This window comes from Trachurus japonicus, chromosome 7 (assembly GCF_045865225.1).
Source record: "Trachurus japonicus isolate A0001 chromosome 7, Traja_1.0".
NCBI lineage: Eukaryota > Metazoa > Chordata > Actinopteri > Carangiformes > Carangidae > Trachurus > Trachurus japonicus.
The window spans coordinates 26350926-26370182 of NC_140913.1; the positions used below are offsets into that span (position 1 = coordinate 26350926).

Below are 19257 nucleotides of genomic sequence, written 5' to 3' on the forward strand. Positions count from 1 at the left end.
GCTGGAAGACTCATCCACGACTCATCTTCAGTATTCTGGCTCATCCAAGATTTTACTGTAGGCTACGTGACCCTGTCCATCGAGAGAAACAGTCCCAAAGCATAATGTTTCCACCTTGTTGTTTGACGTTGGGGACAGTGGTCTTGGGGTCATAGTTCGCTGCTTCCAAACACAAAGACTCAATTTCCCTACGGGGACAAATAAACTACTACTACTACTACAAACACAGCGAGTCAAGTTGATGCCAACAGGTGTCTTGGATACACATATCAAGTTATGATGAGGATTACTGTCTAAAGTGACAGGAGTAATTTGAATGGGAGCCAGAATTCCTGCTGGTTGGTAGGGGATCAAATACTTATTTCACTTGATCAAATGTAAATTAATTTATTTATACAATGTTCTTCTGGGTTTTTGTTGATACTCTGTCTCTCTCCGTTCAAATAAATAGCCATAAAAACTAGACTGTCCATTTCTTTGTGGGGGAGGAGGCAAACTTAGAAAATCAGCAGGGGATCAAATACCTATTTTCCCCACAGTACATGCACACACACTCTTGACAAAAAACAGATCGTCATGTGCTCACAGCATAAAACTAACTTCATTTAATGAGACAAGAACATAACAGTGTGCAATAACATTAAAGCTTTTTTTTTTTTACGAGTCATCTGAATGCATCACCAATCCTTCAATTCAGGCGACACATGGAAAATTACAGAATTTTGCATTTCATGTAGCTACAGCATCTTGATTAATTTTGCTGCAGCCTTGTTTTTTTCCCCTCAAGATAAAAAGGCACTTTTCCAATTCATCTATTTAATAATAAGAGAGTCATCCACATGGATACTATCAAGGCAAGACTTGATATACAGTGTCTTTTTAGTTCACAACCAATTCGCTTTTCTTCATGGAGAAACTAAACAGCATTCGAACTCAGCATAATATCCAGCTTTGAGCACTTTTTTTCCAAATATTCAAATGGGGTCAGCTTTACATTATCACAGTGAGAGGCTGAATATATTGGAGCTAGTATTACTATTTTGAGCCTCAGGCATCATATTCAGAAAGGCATCATTTCAAGGAGCAATGGAATAATTGTCACAGAAAGGAAAAAGCACAGTGTCACCGTAGCTGCTGTACAAAATATTTCATCACTTTTCATAGCTTATGTCTGCCCACAGCAAATTTAAATTAATATTTGATATTCTCAAATGATCCTTAGAAATAAAATGACTACTACATATTGTCAGATCACCAGAGGAAGGACGCACATGTGGTGGGAACGTTAAAATAAGTGATTATAATAACATTAAGGCTATAGAGCTTCCCTCTCTCTCACACTAAAACTGAAGGCAGTAGCTTCTACTGAGGTATACGATTCACAATCAACACTTTCTACATCTAATTCAGCATAAAAGAGACAAGTGTGCTACTGATGGACGAGCTTTCAGAGTCTTTGAATTATCTATCTGAGGTGGATCACAGCCCAGACTACAAGGCTGTTGTGCAAAGGCATTGAGTTTGTTATGTGTACAGTATGCGCACACCCGTGTTGGCACCCATAATGTCTATCCCAGAAAAACTGAACAGACAACACATACAGTATATTCAATCAAACAGACATGGTGTGTGGTACAGTGCTTAAGAGTAAAATGGCTGAAGCTGGTTGCATTTTTCACTGCTGGTCCTCAGAAGTGCTGATACATCCAAGTTGAAGAAAAGCCTACGATAAATGGAGAAAGAGAAAGGTATGAAGGATTTGGAGGAGAGTGCACATGCTCCAGGTGCCAGATAAGAGGAAAGAGATTTTAAAAAAATACCTCTGTGTGCTTCTCTAGTTTCGAATACAGTCATTTGTGTCTGCAGCGCTGAAGCCGTTCAGAGAGTCCTGCAAGATGCGAAGGAAAGGAAGAGAAATTCAGAGGCCTTCACCAAAAACATCAAACCAAAAAAGGAATGAGGCGTTTGTTTTGACTGGCACTGACTGAGCCTGAGCTAAGATTATATATCTTAGCTCACTGGGAGAAGTGAAGCACTCAGGCAGTTTTTGAAGCACAATTTTTTTTTCTTTACACAGGTCACATTTTGGGCAACAGCATAGAGGGGAAAAAAACATGGGAAAAAACTACAAGATCCACTAGTTCAGCATCAAAGATGTTGGAAAAGGGAACTATTGTGTTTTGTAAACATGGAAAACAGAACATCAGAGGTTTTTTTGTATAAGAACTCAGTAGGAACATGTATATGGACACAATATATGGAGTCTAGCAAGGGACAAAAAGCAAAAGAAAAGCAAGTACATCAGTAAGTCATACAGTAAATAAACACATGTTGCTGGATGTTATCATAAAGCATCAGGAAGGAAGTGGGAATATGTAAAAAATAATGTTTCCAACTGATTGCGGGTAGAAGGAACATTTTTTGACGAACAAATTTCTTTTTGCTCAATTGTAATTATCGAACTAACTGAATTATTTGTTGAGTTGATGTGTTCAGCTTTTTTTTATTTACATTTTTGCCTTTTGTGTCATTTCTAGAATATTTCTCCTTCTGTTTTCCTCCCTTCACGATAACTTGTAACCTCGGGTACGTTTACAACGCTCACCTCGCTTAGTGACAGCTCTGCCCCTTCCGATGCCTCCGAGAACTGCATGCTGGGTAGAGTGGGAGCCTGGGACATGCGGGCCTGTGGAGGGTTACCCACGCTGTACAGGCGAGGACGTTTAATCTGGTCTTGGCTGGACAGCGGAGTGAAGCTGTTCCTTCTGAGGACAGCTGGCGGCACATCTGTCGGGACTTTATTCTGGTGAGTGAAGAGCAGACAGAGACGGAGGTGGACTGATTAACGAGTCTTTCTGCCTCGCACTAATTAGCTCGCTCCTCGGTCTGGACTGCGAGAAGGCAAAGAAGGAGAAACAGAGACTGAGACAAACAGACCTACATGTAGAAACCACTGCTATATTGGTCCCAGCAGACAGGATATCCTGTCAGTCAGATCCTCAGTAAATGTGTTTATGTGTTCACACCCACTCTGACTTGAGGTTGAAACTTTCAGTAAACAGCAGCAGACTGATTAGTGAGTCAAGTCCAAGGCTGCACGATTGTTCAGTTCTTCAGAAAAGTTCTTCATTTCCCTCATGTTGTCATTTGTAAAAACAGCCACAGTTTTTCCAAGCAACACATTGACAATACAGAAGGTTTTTAATAATAACATGGTATATTTAGGCTGCCAGTCAGTTTCACTGATTGTGTGGTGTGACGCCAAAAGTGTAATTACAAACTTAAGATTTGAAGACCGTCCTTTTGAGAAACACAGTTAAATATTCATATTTTCATATTCTTATCTTTTTAAGTTATGAAACTCAAGTCCCTTTCTATTCTAACAATTAATTAACTGATTAACTCCATGATGTTTAATCAATAAAATTTTCAATTCAATTTATTTTATTTGGGAGGGACACTGCAAGTTAATGGACATCATCGTATGTGATACAATAATGTAAACATGCCAGATTGTAGGCATTGGCTAATTTCCATTTGTTGTCCTTAGCAGATGTCCCCTAGATAGAAATAAAAACACAATATAAACAGATATCATTGCTTATGTTTCAAAGGCACATTTGATTAAAGGGATAGTTCAACATTTTGGCAAACTGGCCCATTGCCATAATCCCTATAGTCATAGCAGTAGGTTCGTTACCTTTATTTGTCGGTGCAAGCTATTTTTAGAACGGCCGAGCCGAGCCACGAGCTGCTCAGAGCTACGCTACGTACGAAGGCTAATGGGATTTCTTGGTGATGAGTTTGATGAGGGAAACCAAGAAATCCCATGAGCCTCTGTAGCGTAGCTCTGAGCTGCTTGCGGCTCGGCTCGGACGTTCTAAAAACAGCTTGCACCGACAATTAAAGGTAACAAACCTACTGCTATGACTATAGGGATTATGGCAATGGGCCAATTTGCCAAAATGTTGAACTATCCCTTTAAAAGAAAGCGCTATAAACAGCCAGAGAGAAGTGCATGTTGTGACAGCGGCTGCTGCTGCTGCTGCTGTGTGGTTAAAGAGCTGTGACAGTAGAACATATAATCAGTGAAATTATGTTTGTCTCTGTTGTGCTTTTCCCTGACAGGCAGCAAAGACAGAGGTGTGCATGTGTACACAGCTAATTAAAGGATTAGTTCAACATTTAGGGGAATACACACATTTGCTTTGATGCCAAGAATTAAAGGATAACATGAATACCACTTTTATATGTAAGACACCTGAGCCACCAGCTGCTTAGCTTAACATAGCTTTGCTGGAAAACAGGGGGAAAAAAACAGCAGGCCTGGTTCTCTGGAAAAGGTAACAACATCTGCCCACAAGCAATTCATTTGAGGTGTAAACATTTTACAGCAAACATTTACGTTTTTAGCCGAGGCACCTGGGTCTGAGCTGTTTTCGAAAAGGCTGGATATCTGAGCTTCACAGGGACAAAACACTGGCATGTCATTTCGGTTGGAATCTGTAAATAAAGCCGTGACCTGACTCTCAAGGTTCAAGCTGCGTGTGCTGAACACATGAACACACCACAGTGAACTGGACGCATAGTGCTGACTTCCACAAATACAGGCTGGCATGTGAGTATGAGTGTGTGTGTGTTAGTGTGTGTGTGTGTGTGTGTGTGCGACACAAAATATTAAAGAGAAGCTTACTAATGGCCGGTCCCTGTGAGTGTTGACAGCCTCAACTTTCAGATCAAACATGTCCACTTTACAACCTGGGGGAGAAACGCGGGAGAAAAATACGTCACAAATGCGTCAGAAAAAAAAAAAAAAGGGGCCAGTTAATTTTTAAACAGTGCAATGACTTACCATAAGCCACAGGGGTGAGTTTAAGGACAGTGTGTAAGGGACACTTCAAGTAGGGTAGGTCATCTGGGCAGAGGAAAATACAGAGGACTTGTAAGACTTCCTGTGCTGTTGTCGTGCACATTATAAATGACAGGACTTTTCCCCTTCGGGTTTTGGACGACAGTCGGAACATCTGTCAACCTCATGCAGTGCTTTATAAAAAAGTTAAAGTGCATGTTGCTGTGTTGTCCAACAGGAGGAGGACGACGACGATGGGGTGGATGACATGCCAGAGCGAGCTGCACCCACACTGGCTGGTTTACCTTTTACACAGATGCTGCAACAATGACCACATCCTCTGCTGACTAACGTCTGCCTCGGGATTAAATATTGATTCGACTCTGAGCATCATTTTCCACTCCGAGCGGGTGGTTACTTAGGTGCCCACATTTATACACATCTATTTTGTGTTTTTAAAAGTAACCACATTTTGTGTGTGTATTTATTATTAGCACTGCACTGCAATCAAGTCCAATTTTTAAAATTGTTGATAAAGTTTGTAGTTCATTATTTTCTCTTTTGGAGCTTGATTTAGTAATTTTAAATTATACCTATTTTTTCTTTCCTGTACACACCCTCACAGATATATTAATATAAGACCCTGTACCTTATATTTAATATCTCTGTGAGGGCGTGTTTTGTGAGATTGTTCTCACATTTTTAATGTGAGAACAATCTTTTGTTTTATTGCAACAGACCCTCCACTCTTTCCTGTACACGACCTCACAGAGATATTAATATAAGACCCTGTGTCTTATATATAAAGATATAAAGATTGTTCTCATATTAAAACTATTCAGGGATTATTAGTTTTACTCTCAACATGGGGAATCTGCAATGTCTAATAGTTTCACATGTTGTTTTATTTTATACATTATATATAAATCAATCATGTAGTATAGATAATAAGAGCCACTGACAAACTCCAAAATCCATTACTTCAGCACCATCTTGTGATGAGAAAAAGTAAATAAATGCCTCTTGACCGATGCTGTGAAATTACAGTCAGAAATATTTCCAGCCACGATTCTGTTACATAATGTCACATTATGTTCACTGTAACTGGACACAGGTCAGTGACGCCCGTACTCAGTGTTCAGGGTAGAGTTACTTTGTGTTTTTGTGTCAGTCTCGTTTCTGGGAAGATCTACTTCTACTTGTGTCTTTACAGCAGTTGGGAGCTTAAGGTGGATCAGACCTGATCGGCTGATAAGAACACCCACCCAACAAGCTGCAGGTCGAAGCCTGTGACTGATCCTAGTCTATGTGTTAAGGATGTGTGGACTTATGACACACGGTTGGATGACATCTGTAAAACACCAAATTAAACCAACCAGTTTTATTTACACTAAACTGTTTGTGATTGTTTTGTAAATAAGCTACTGCTGTTTGTGCAGTAATTAACATTCAGAGAGCACAGCAGTGAAAGATTAAATGGAAAGATTCAATTCAAGGTCACAAAAAAATGCGTAAACACGATGAGGGCTACAGATGACTCTCTGCACCACACACTCCACCAAAAATAGATTCTTTTTTTTGAGGGAATGAGACAAGTGGTTTGGAAAATCCCTCCCTCAAAGCTGCACTTTCCCAGCAGTCCTGAACTGCAGGGAACTGTCTGCTGCACTGTAGCGTTTAACATTGGGTTTGCGTTAAGATGTTAATCAGTGATTCTTAATTTCGCTCTCCTCTCTGAAAGACCATATGAAGCTGTTTTAAGCACAGTTTAAGTAGTATCACTTCAATTTGTTAATCAAATAAGTTTGAAATAATGAAAGCAGTTGCTGGCAGAGGAATCCACGGTTAAAGGTAAACAGGTTCTTATAATATAAACCATTGTCTTCATGTAACCTGCGCTCTTGTCCAGGAAATAGGCGAGCAAGCAGCGCATGACGGCCTGATGGCAGATGACCAGGACGTTGCCCTGTCGCTCCAGCTCCATGATGACAGGCTCCAGACGCTGGACCAGGTCCTGGTACGACTAGAGAGAGGAGAGGAGAGGAGAGGAGAGGAGAGGAGAGGAGAGGGTCAAAGGATGCAGAGCTGGGTTCAACTGATTTTTAACTTTTATGCAATTATCTTTGGTCATTTAAAAAAAAAGAACAAACAAACATACGTGTCAACACTCACATTTTACCTGTCAGGTCCATGATTTAAAAAAAATCTGTTTGTAAGTTTTGCCATTGCTACATACCCAACGCTAACACTAATTCCTGCCAAGAACTTCAGCTACAATAGAAAAAGTTATAATATACACACAGGTCTTCAGGGCAGACTGGATGATACTGACTCGGTATCGGAAAGTGGCAGTGCTGGGGCTAGCTGGTTAGCATGCTAACTTCAGTAAAGAAAAGAAGTAACAGAATTTAATTCAATTCAATTCAATTCAAGAACTTTATTTGTCCCCGAGGGGCAATTAAGAGGGAAGTGGCTCTTAGTTATTAAAGGAAGTTCAATGTCAAGGTCATACTCTTCCTTCTACTTTGAAGGAAACAGCTGTTTGTGCTAAAGTAGGATATGTAGCAATAGCAAAAGTTATTTCTGTTCATCTGTGATTTGAAAATGTCACAGTTCCACAAATAAAAAGTGTAGATCTTAGCAAAATCCTTATAGACTAAAACCTCATGTTGCTCTGTACAATCACTCAGCTATTAAAAAGTGCAATAAGAACAAAATGGGGCCTTCTACAGTATGTAATACACCAACACCAATCACTCTCTCATCTCTTCAGAGTGTTTACCTCTCCTCCTGGGTAGCGGTAGTGATACTTGTCCTGGTCCCTCATGGCAAACTCCTCCGGGTACGTTTCCTCTATCGTCTTGTACGTCATCTCTTCACACACTCCCTGACGACACAAAGACATAAAAAAACTACTCTTATAACCTCCATCCAGGCCTTCACAGAGTCTCCGTCACTGTGGTATATCAACAAGCACATACAGCATCGATTTCATTGAGGATCTTCCACTGCTCGTAGGGAACTCCCAGTTCTTCTGCCGTCTGGATGGTGCGTCTCAGCTGACTGGTCCAAACCTTCAGGTCAGACAGATGGTGCTCTTCAACGAAACCCTTCAGCTCTGCAGCAAACTGATGAAGACAACACACACACACACACACACAGAGGCTTTTTAATTTGGAGACCTGACACTCAAACACAAAACCAGAGTTACACGGTGAATAAAATGCAGTAATTCTTGCCATAATGGTCCTAATGCTGATATATAGCAGCAGGAATTTAATGGTTTATGCTAGAAAATATGCAACTGTGGTGTGTTATCTGAATTTTATCGTGTACTTTATGATTTGGAAAAATAATTTTTCTTTGTCAAAGCTTAACAGAGTTTATCAGTGAGCTGTACTGTAGAAGTGCTTCTTGTTTTTCTTTCTTGTCCCTGCTTCTTGTCTTTATACAAAACTGAGCTTCTGGCTGTAGCTTTAAAAGACTGATATGAGAGAGGAATTAAAGCAGAAGTAAGCGATCTTTTTGTGTTAATATAAGTCTTAAATAGTTGTATCTTCCGACAGCAATCACTTACATAGAGTGTTTGGACCAAAACACGGGTCTGTCAGTCACTCTGCTCTGCTCTGAGCCGAGGAGAAAACTTTTATCGTATCCTACAAGTTTTATCCAATGAGGAGAGAGAACGGCATGAAGGGCTGTGTGTGCAGCCAAGGGATGCGCCTTAATGTGGTGACGTAGGGACGAGGACCAATAGATCCATGACGAGGGCGGGGGCTGCTAACTCCATCGGCTGACAAGACGTTATGGTGCGTTCAAGGCAACCCGTAACTCGTGTTTTTCCGACCTGTGAAGTCATACCAGTTCGATCTGGTACGAGTTCACGGGTCGGAAGTTACGAGTGGCCGTTATAGTGACTTTCACAGGTAAAACAGGTCGGAAAAACACGAGTGGGTTGCCTGGAACGCTACAAAGTCGTAAGTCGTGACTTGAAGCTGTAATTTACGGTTTCAAAAGCCTGCCTGGAACGCAGCATTAGCCAAAACGACCGGATCGCTTACTTCTGCTTTAACGTCCTCGTCTCAGATCAAGGTTATTTCCTTACTTTTCGAGATGCTGTTGTCTTCATAACATAATTATTTATATACACTATGTGTTTGTGTTTGTAATACACTATGAGTTTTTATGTATTTTACTTCAGTGTTGTTTACTTCAGTGTGATCTGTGTTGTTTTCTCTCCATTGTTATGTTTTTTTTTCCCTTTGCTGCTGCTTGTGACATTTAAATTTCCCCTTGGGGATTAGTAAAGTTTTCTTTCTTTCTTTCTTTCTTTCTTTCTTTCTTTCTTTCTTTCTTTCTTTCTTTCTTTCTTTCTATCTATCTATCTATCTATCAAGTGGAAAAGCACAACAGTGAGAGAAGATGTTAAATCACCTGTTTCCCTCTCTCCGACAGCTCAGCGTCTCCGCCGATGCGTCCCTCCATGTTGTGATGGCTCTCTCCGTGCCGACAGAGGTAGATGGAGTGGGAGTGCACGTGGATGTTCATGAGGTAGTAGACGATTTTGCTCTGGATGTAGTCCTGCACCCTGTTGACCAGGAAACGTCGGCCGACATTGATGACCTGGATGAAGGACAGGTTCCTGTAGGTCAGAGGCAAACACACACACACGTCACTGGTGGGAGATATCTTGTACTTTTGGTGTAATCTAAACCCTGATGTTTTGTTTCTGACATGCTTTCAGAGAATAATAATAAAGATAATGATAAAAATAATAGTGATAAGACAGTTGTGGGAGGAACAAATAGAGGGCCTTCACCCACAGGCAGCCAATGGAGACAGACAGAATTGGTGTAATAAATTCACATCTCACAGCAGCATGTTGTATCAGAGATGGGTTTCTGGCTCAGCCCTGAATCCAGTGAATTACAGTAGTCCAAACAGGAAGAAATAAAACCACAAATTACTGTCTGAAGGTTGGCAGAGGATAAAAAAGGACTCAACCTTGGAGATAAGCCTGAGTTGGAGAAAACTGATTTGACAACATCAGACACTCGACTGACAAAGATGACGCCTAAATTTATGCCAGTCTCTTGATATTAGAGGACACAGTGACAGATGGTGAAGGGCTGAGTGGTCAAGTGTTAGGGGCCTAATGGATAAATAAATACTGTTGTGCATGCTACATATGTGGATGTGCATATTTTATCTGTTTGTTTGTTTTTTCCTGTTATTTAGGGACAGGGAGAGAGAGAGACAGGAAAACGAGGACAGATAACATGAAACTAAGAGACTCAAGACTGAGCCAAAATAGTCTTTAAATGATCAATATCAATTTATAAACTAATCAAACAGACCTGAAGCTGAACCACTTGGCACAAGTATAAAAATGACAAGCTCTGAATCATTTGTCTTCCTGGAACAAAGTGACCTAAAGTTCTGATGAAAGTCTTGCTGCTTGTTTTGGATTTAGGACACAGTGTTACTCTACATCTGCTGCATGAATCAAAAAGTCAACAAACAGTAGAGAACAATCATCTGTATCAAATATGAGCTCCTGCTCCACCTACAGGACGCTTTCTGCAAGTACATGTTCACACAAACACCAGAGAAGAACGAGGAAACGGTTAAATCTGAGGGACATTCCAGATTGGATTAGTAGTGGTGATAAAAACAGAAAGAAATGCAGCTTGATCGTCCTTCACAAAAAAAACAAAAAAAACCCATCTTACTTGTCGTGTTGGTCTGGATCTAAAGGTTGATAGGTCACTTTATAACACTCTATTCTCTTCAGAAAATCCTCCATGACACTTTCTCTGTTCCTCTCAGGGTAGTCAGGGCTGGACACCTTCACATCCTGAGCAGAGAAGAGACATTTGCAAAAACAGTTTAGAAACAAATGTGAACTCATGTACAAATATAGTATATATCATATATAATAATATGTAAGGATAGATCCATAATTTACCAGAATATTTGTGGCGATGACATCTGGATCGTCACATAATGATTCTACAAAAAAAACCTGACAAAAGACATTATTGATGAGAAATTCATAAACTTTGTAGAAAAAACAAACAATTGTCTGTCCCATGTTTGAGCTAAAATGTAAAACTGACCTTGTATGCATTGTCTTTTGCAAAGTTCAGGATCAGATCCCTCCTCTCTCTGGTGGTGTTTGTGGCATCAAAAACCTGACGGACACACACAGATTGAGATAATCAGGCCAGATGTTACATTTAAGAGGGAATGCGATAGAATCGCTGTTCAGTTTGTGTCCTTACAGCGATCTGGCCTCCCTCCTCGTTCAGGTACAACTTAACATCCTGCAGCGCCACCAGAGCACACTTCCTGTGGGAACACAAGTAGAAAAAGAAAAAAAAACCTGGTCAGGAAATCAAAGTTGTTATATTAGCTCTTATCTTCAGGAGATAATGTGCTGGAATATTTTTAGCCTCATTTATTCAACAAAAGAAGCGTTTGCATGACTGGTCTACATGAGAAGTGACTCACTCACTTTCTAATTTCCATCGCTTCTTTGTTGTCATGTCTGAAAAAGTCATAGGACTTGTACGACTTCACAGCTTCTCTCCTATAAACTCCAAGGTTAAATACTGCAAAGAGAACCAGGAGAAAGGGAGAGAGAGAGACATGCAAAGACAGTGAGAACAATTGCCACAATCCAAATGCTCTGTCAAAGCCGTGACCTTCATCTCAACTGTGGAGCTGCCAAACCCGTCTTCCTACATTCCTTTGACGTGACGACTCCAAACAGAGCCGAGCGATGATGCACTGATAGTAATCGTCACAACAAAATTAACGCAGCATCGCCGCGAGCGCAGGATTTCCACTGAAGTAGCGTCTCCCAGCGCCATTATGGTTTTCCTGCAGGAATAATGCAACAGGGCACCTCCCCTGTTTATACCTGCAGTCGCATGATTACACTGAACACAATGGCCCCCTCCCAATCATAACAAAAGAACTTCCTCATCACAATCTCACTAAGGCACTGAAGTTACTTCTAACTTTTTCCATTATCTATCCTTTTTATAACATCAGCTGTTTTATGGTTTTACAGATGTTACAACATCACGACGAGCATGAAACTTCGTACTGACCCTTCGTTGGAACTCCGATCCAGTTGAGGTAGCGCGTCAGCTTTTTGGCCATGTAGGTTTTCCCCCTGGCGGGCAAACCGATCATCACTATCACAGTGGGAGAATTGGTCATGTAGGAGGCCCATGCTGCAGTTTGCACAAACACAGACAGACACAAACACAGATAATATAATGAAAGGGCAATCAAGTTTCATATTTACACAAACGTGTTAACACATACAGATATATAGAGGCATTAAGGAGGGAGGGAGTTGAGAAGTATTCCTCTGCAGTGTTCATTTACCAGCCGGTTAACGCTCAGTTTAACATTTCCATCACAGCACTGTCACCTCTGGACTGCTGGATAATGTTTCCCAAAGTCCTCTCGCTGCTCAGCAACCTCTTTTTTTTTTTTACAGTCCAGTGTTGGCTTGCTGGCTGTAACGTGGAGTGGAAAATATTTCTATCTTTTTTTTTTCCTCTCCTCTTGCCTTCTTTCCATGTCTGTGAAAGACCATCCTCAACTCTGGAGAAACAAATCTGTCAAAACAAAGACCTGGCGAGACCAGACTTGACTGGAGAGATCCTACAAACAGATGTCTGTGACACCGAGACCCAGGGAGCAGAGGCAGCTGTGTGTTCAAGACACATTTTATTTTAGTCAAATCATTTTACAATCTATATTCCTGATTGAAACGATTCCTCAAAGTCTGTCTGCTAAGTTTTAAGTTGTGCTGAACGACACTGTTCACTCAGAACAGTGACCTAGCTACTTACAATATTACTCTCCTTCAAATGTGTGTGCTACTACCTGCTTGTGTAAACACACACAAACACACACACCTAATAAGGTGTGTCAAAGTTGACATTCAAAAATCAGGGCCTGCTGAAACCTTATCTCCCTTTACGAATGGCCGACAGAGTGGGAAATGTAATTAAATGGACCATTAAACCTGCATTACATAATAAAGAAGGAGTGAATGTGCCCAGAGCTCAATCACTAATACTGAGCAGGTCAGTGCTCACACAGTGAGTCACCTTCAGTGCACGCAGAGGGGAACAACACAGCACTCACAGCACTTCTTCTCATTGGCCCTGAAGTCCGTCCTTTTGGCCTCGGAGCCGTCTGAAGCAGCTGCAGGTCTCTGCTGCCTGGCGGCCATGACGGGTCTGATGTGCCTCCTGCTGTCCTGTGTGGGAGTCGGCGGGCGGTGGGGAGCTGTGGTCACTGGTGAGACGAGGTCGGCATCTCTCTGGGCAGCAGAACAGAACAGGAAGCGACACAGTCAGAGGAACGACTCATGTTCAGACCCAATCAATTCAATGAGGACGGAGATGAAAGTCTGAGAATATTTTATTAGCTCAGTCTGAAATCGCCAGTTCTTCAACTACTTATTCATCAGCCTTTCAACATATACAGTACAGGCCAAAGGTTTGGACACACCTTCTCATTCAATGTGTTTCCTTTATTCTCACTGAAGGCACCAAAACTATGAATGAACACATGTGGAATTAACAAAAAAGTGTGAAATAACTGAAAACATGTATTTTCTTCTTTGTCTTCTCTTTCTTCTTTTCTTCTTCCTCTCCTTCTTCCTCCTCCTCCTCTATCTCTGCCCCCACCAATTCTAGTTTCTTCAAAGTAGCCACCCTTTGCTCTGATTACTGCTTTGCACACTCTTGGCATTCTCTTGATGAGCTTCAAGAGGTGAACCTGACCTGAAAATAGTTTTCACTTCACAGGTGGTGTTGCCTTGTCAGGGTTCAGTAGTGGAATTTCAGTGAGAATCTACAATGTAAATAGTCATGAAAATAAAGGAAATGCATTGAGTGTGTCCAAACTTTTGGCCTGTACTGTACACACTATCAATAATGCCCACTTATGTACAATTACAAGTGCATAATATTTGTTGGTGGCATCAGATTTCTTGCTCTATTTAAGCACTTACATTATCGACTCATCTGCTCATTATCTTTCTTGATTAATTGATCGTTGTTTGGTCCAGACAGCACATCCTGGTGTGCAAAACTGTCTCATTTTATACAGTCAACAGGCTATAAAGTGGAGATTTTAAACTCCAATTTGAAGCCATAATATGTTTAGGATTATTTGGCTGACTAATAGTCTGATGATTGCAAATAGAAGTGTTTGAATTTCATAACAATGGAGGATTGTACCAAACAAATATGTTTCCTCTTACATCTGCAGGATATTAGGCTATAGGCTATATAGTATAGGCTCAGGCTGGTGCATCTCTGCAGCAGCACAATGCTTCATTTTATAAATGTTATATCATGACACGAATAACAGGAGCAACTAATAGTGCAGCTGCTGTTTTTTTTGGGATAATGCACTTTACCCAAACTGCTATTTCGACTAGATCCAGATTAACTGTTCAACCCTGTGATCGATTAACCCAGTTAACCTCATTTAGCTCAGCTGCACTCTTAGCTTTCACAAAACAAAACCAAAGACTTTCGGTTTTTACTTCACTGCACTGCGGAAGTCTGTGAGAGTGAGTCATTAGTTGTAAATCACCACAGATTTACTACCAGGCAGGTTCATGACCAGGGCCGTGACCCCCCTCTGATCCCCTCACAGGACAAGTCCAGACACAATGATTGATGCTATTATTCACCAGGTGAACACCATCAGTCACAAAGCTGCTTATAATTAGGCCACGTGTTTCATATTAACGCTGAAGCATCATCAGAAAATTATAGTTAATTTGTGTTTCAGAGTTAAATCAGAGAACAAGTTTGGTTGTGTGTCATCCTGTCGCACAGCTGAGCAGCAGCAGCAGCAGCAGCAGCAGCAGCAGCCGGTGCATGACCCGGCCTGCAAACTTCATCACTTCTGCTTTTACCAGAGCAAATATCGTTTAAATAAAGAAAAGGAAACGTTAAATCAAAGACGGTATAAACCCCGGTGACTTAAACTTACCGGACAGAGCGGCGGCGGCAGCAGCAGGCACCGGGGGAAGGTCGTTTCCGCCTTTGTTCCAGGGTTGTCATCAGTGGCCGTGGCCGCCTTCTCCTCCGTCTCCTCGGATGTTTTCGCTCCACCTCCCCGCCGTCGGCCTCTGAGCTCCCGATGCCGCCGGAAGTTTATCACCGTCAAGCTTCCGGGAAAACAACACGAACTTCCGGTTCTTTTGTCACCAAAATAAAACTTTTCAACGCAAGCATCCTGTGGAGTAATTTGTGTTCTCATTGTGTGTCTTATTTGTGGCCGTTTTGTGGTTTTATGTGTCATTGTAATTCTCTTTCCTACCACTGTGTCTCTTTGTGGCCAATTTCTCTCTTTTTGGCTCATTTTAAAGGGATAGTAGCATTTTTTTTAAAAGTGGGGTTGTATGATCTACAAATAGCCCCTAAGTACTTTAATGGGCTCTTTGCACAACTCCAAATACTTCCTAGTGCTGCTCCTTCATTTCCTGTCTTACATTATTGGACAACCTGATTAATCAAGGTGTGTCTGACCATTGCGACTACTCAGACACACCTGGATTAATCAGTTTGTCCAATAATTTAAGACAGGAAACAAAGGAGCAGCATTAAGTCCAGGAAGTAGTGGAGCTGTGCAAAGAGCCCATTGCAGTAAGACTCTCTGCAACGCCAGCCCATAGGCCTGCCCAGAGATAACATACATTGTGAACAGACCCAAAGAAACGGCCTATTTTCGTGGCCTAAAAGAGGTTTTACATGAAAAAAAATACATAGTTCCATTGTTCGCTATAATATAATTTTTTCCAGCCCTTCAAAGTGCAGGAAAAACGCAGTTTTTATTTGGACCTAACTCACGTATCCCTCCGCCCAGGGTTAGCGCCTGCCGATCAGCAGTTGGTTAGGTCCAAATAAAAACTGCATTTTTCCTGCACTTTTTTTTCACGTAAAACCTCTTTTAGGCCGTGAAAATAGGCCGTTTCTTTGGGTCCATTCACAACACTGTATGTTGTAAATCTCTGGGCAGGGCTATGGGCTGGCATTGCGAACGGGAGGAGTGCAGAGAGTCTTCTACTGCAATTACTTAGGGACTATTTGTAGATCATACAACCCCACTTTAAAAAAAATGCTACTATCCCTTTAAATATCACATGGCCTTATTGTGACAGGCGTTGTTGTTGTGAAAATGGGCGAGCTCGTGAAGACGCGAATTTACACAAAATGGTCACGAGTCAAAACGAGCGTTAAATCGCGTATCTCGCGTTTGGTCGCGCGTCAGAACTCGAGCGAAAAAAAAGCGTTCCTCGTGTTTGGTGGGAAGCCCCTTGTGGGTCTTCCCACCAAACACGATGAAATAGACGAAGACGCGATGGTCCCGTCGCACAAAACAAATCGGGTGTATTGCGTCGCAAAAAAAAAAAGTCGCGTCTACCGCGTCTCGCGCCTAATCGCGTCTTTGCGTCACGGCCTTTTACACCGCGGACGTAACGAATAAACGGTGACGGTGTGAACGAACAACATAGAACAGGACCAGACGTGGCGTTGTTTCCTCTTTTCACCGACAGCTCCACTCACTTACACTAACTACTGTTATTGTTGAGGCCAGAGAATTGTGGGATTTGTAGTTTTTGACCAATCGCAGGTTGTCCTCTTTCTTTTTGTGATTTTCCCGGTTCACACATGTTTGTTTTTTTAGGGGCAAATGCGAGTGAAATGCTCGCCCATGGTGGGCATAAGAAAATGTAAGACCTGTCTAAAATTATTTAATTGCGATCAGTGAAATATATGAAAACAATAAAATACAATTTAAAAATGAGAGAAAAAAAAATCCAAATTCTTTGACATATTTAAACTTAAAAAAAAAGAAAGAAAAAGTAATGCAATAGTTCCCTGGTAACTAGTTACTATTATAGTGAAGTAGTGGAGTTACTAACTCAGTTACTTTTTGGGAGAAGTAATTAGTAACTATAACCAAAGAACGTCTCTGCTATAACTAATTACTTTTTAAAAGTAACGTTCCCAACACTGACAGTGAGTAGGGGGCTGTTCCTCTGCCATTTATAAACAGACCTTGTTCACTGATGCCAATGCCAATTTCAACGTCTGTCAACTGCATTATAATCATGCAGACAAGCTATTCAAATTGACATTTTTATTTGAAACATAAATGTGGAAACTAAAAGATATAGCCTAAAACATTGTCTTATCAACCAAAAATTTCACGACCCCCTTGCAGCTGTTGAAGACCTCTGAAGTTGAGCACATTTTGTTTTATTTTGAAGGTGTTCCGGTTTTCTCTATCTGACTTGATGGCATCTGGTCCTTCAACATAAAACCTGTGGGTGGCACTGTGGTCACTGACTAAAACAGCACCAGATGCTTGTGAGCAGAAATGCCACTGAATGGAAAGAGCCTACAACCATCTGGTGCCTATCACATTACAGGACACAGTGGGACTGTGTGGTCACCTGCTGTTCAACACCTAACATGTAAATGTAACCTTCCTCGTCTCACCTGTCTTTCATTTCCTTGTGTTACTGCATTTTGAAATATATATATATAAAATCTGGGCCTTGTTCATATAGCTGCATCACTTAGTTCTCATATACATTACTGAATAACAAACACATGAATGGTTGTTAAGGTAATCAGTAACCACCCAATTTAATTAAATGTTTTTTTTTGTTTGTTTTTTTTGAAAAATCTGTGATAGTTTTGCTTCACCTCAGCAACAAGAAAAGATGAGGGGACACTCCATGTTGAAATACTCAACAATTCCCCCAGATGAGGTCCAAGTGGGGGTGCAGGGGTGACGTAGGGGTGAGATAAGTTGCAGGGACTGTCATGTTGAGACAGGAAAAGGAATTCACCAAGATGCTGCAAAAAGAGTTGAAAGCACACTTTTATATAAAATTCATAACATAATGTTCCCTTATTCAATAATTTAATATATTTTAATATTAGTATATGTACTCATATTTCCCTTACAGTCTCAGACCTAAGTATGTTCATATATTATATATATTAATAGTATACATGTGTCCGTATGGGATGAACACTTGTATAAGTAACTCTACTGTAGCTGTTACTACTTGGAGGAGTATCGCTGGTGTGACTAAGGTGGACCAAAAGTGTTTTGCGGACCCTTATTTTATTTTAAGTTATAAAACAATAAAAACAATTGTGCACAAAGAGAAAACAAAGGGAGAAAAAAAGAAAAAGAGAAACAGAAAGAAACAGAAGAGGCTTTGGGATCACAAAGAGAGAGGTTTTCTGAACACTAATAATTTTCTGCTCCAGCTCCAAGAACAACAATTAATAGGATTGAGGTAATTTGTTTTGAACATATATCCAAGGAAAAACATACATGCATTCCCAAACTAAGTGGCGTTCCCTTTTAATTCTACGTCTTATTTCATACAGAAAATATGCCACATAAGTCATTGCAATCACAATTCTTTATTCTCTTAAAAGAAACTAGCCTCACAGTGTCTAACTAATACACCATAACATTAAACAACCCCTTTGTCTGTAAGATATGTGCTTATTTTTGTAAAATAATGTTAATCAGTAGTAGTACAAGATAATCTGGAACTACATAGTTTTTGCTCATTTATTTCCAAGCTGGATCTCTGAGAGGACGGACGCCAAGAGTGGATATGTAGCCAGAGAAAGAGAAAGATAGAGAGAGAGAGACGGCCACTACAGGGTGGGTATACCAAAGTCAGAATGGGCTCATGATTCTCAGCGTGTTTCTGTCCATCAAACGTACACAACAATGACCCTTTATTTTTAAAAAACCTTCCTTGAAATATACTCGTGTCAAACGGTGCTGATTCAGTTCTGTAAATCCTTTTAAAAAAAAAGCCCACATCGCTTCATCCACGTTCACATTTTCCGCATACAGAGTTGCACCTTCTGGTCACTGTTTGTCCATTTTGTAGCCCTTTGAAACTCAGGAAGTCCTGGTAAACAAACTGAAGTTCCCTGATCAGGTCACACTCTCTTCAAGTTCAATCATTATGTGGGCGAATAAAGGGAATCCGGCTCTCAAATGATATGAAAAAAACAAAACAAAACAAAAAAACTGAGAGGACTTTTCCACTATTTGTCACAGTTATAAACTTTTGACGTACAGTACATACCCTGAATGCCTCACACAGATTGAATAGTTTCAGATCATTTGCAAGACTCGTTTAAAGGAGTACTGAAAATTCACTGGCAAGGATCTTTGTATACTTTTATATGTAAGAGAAGGCCATGCTTTTTTAGAGATTACACAGTAACAATAGAAAGGTCTAATCTAATGCTTATGATTTATTTGTGTGTAATATTAACACAGCAGTTAATATTACCATTGTATCA

The 19257-nt window shown here is 40.7% G+C and overlaps 1 protein-coding gene across 1 annotated transcript; it reads right to left on the minus strand.

The window, feature by feature from the left end:
• Window positions 1-582: 582 nt before the first annotated feature.
• LOC146984906 (6-phosphofructo-2-kinase/fructose-2,6-bisphosphatase 2-like) lies at window positions 583-14959 on the minus strand. Its single transcript, XM_085782511.1, has 17 exons — window positions 14891-14959; window positions 13022-13199; window positions 11968-12093; window positions 11367-11463; window positions 11134-11200; window positions 10969-11043; window positions 10818-10874; window positions 10582-10706; window positions 9284-9491; window positions 7831-7977; window positions 7632-7736; window positions 6743-6872; window positions 4853-4915; window positions 4694-4758; window positions 2606-2803; window positions 1821-1888; window positions 583-1723 (listed from the first exon to the last, which is right to left on the minus strand). Exons 2-16 carry the CDS (start codon window positions 13107-13109, stop codon window positions 1835-1837), a joined length of 1605 nt encoding a protein of 534 aa, XP_085638637.1. The 5' UTR covers window positions 13110-13199; window positions 14891-14959; the 3' UTR covers window positions 583-1723; window positions 1821-1834.
• Window positions 14960-19257: the final 4298 nt, after the last annotated feature.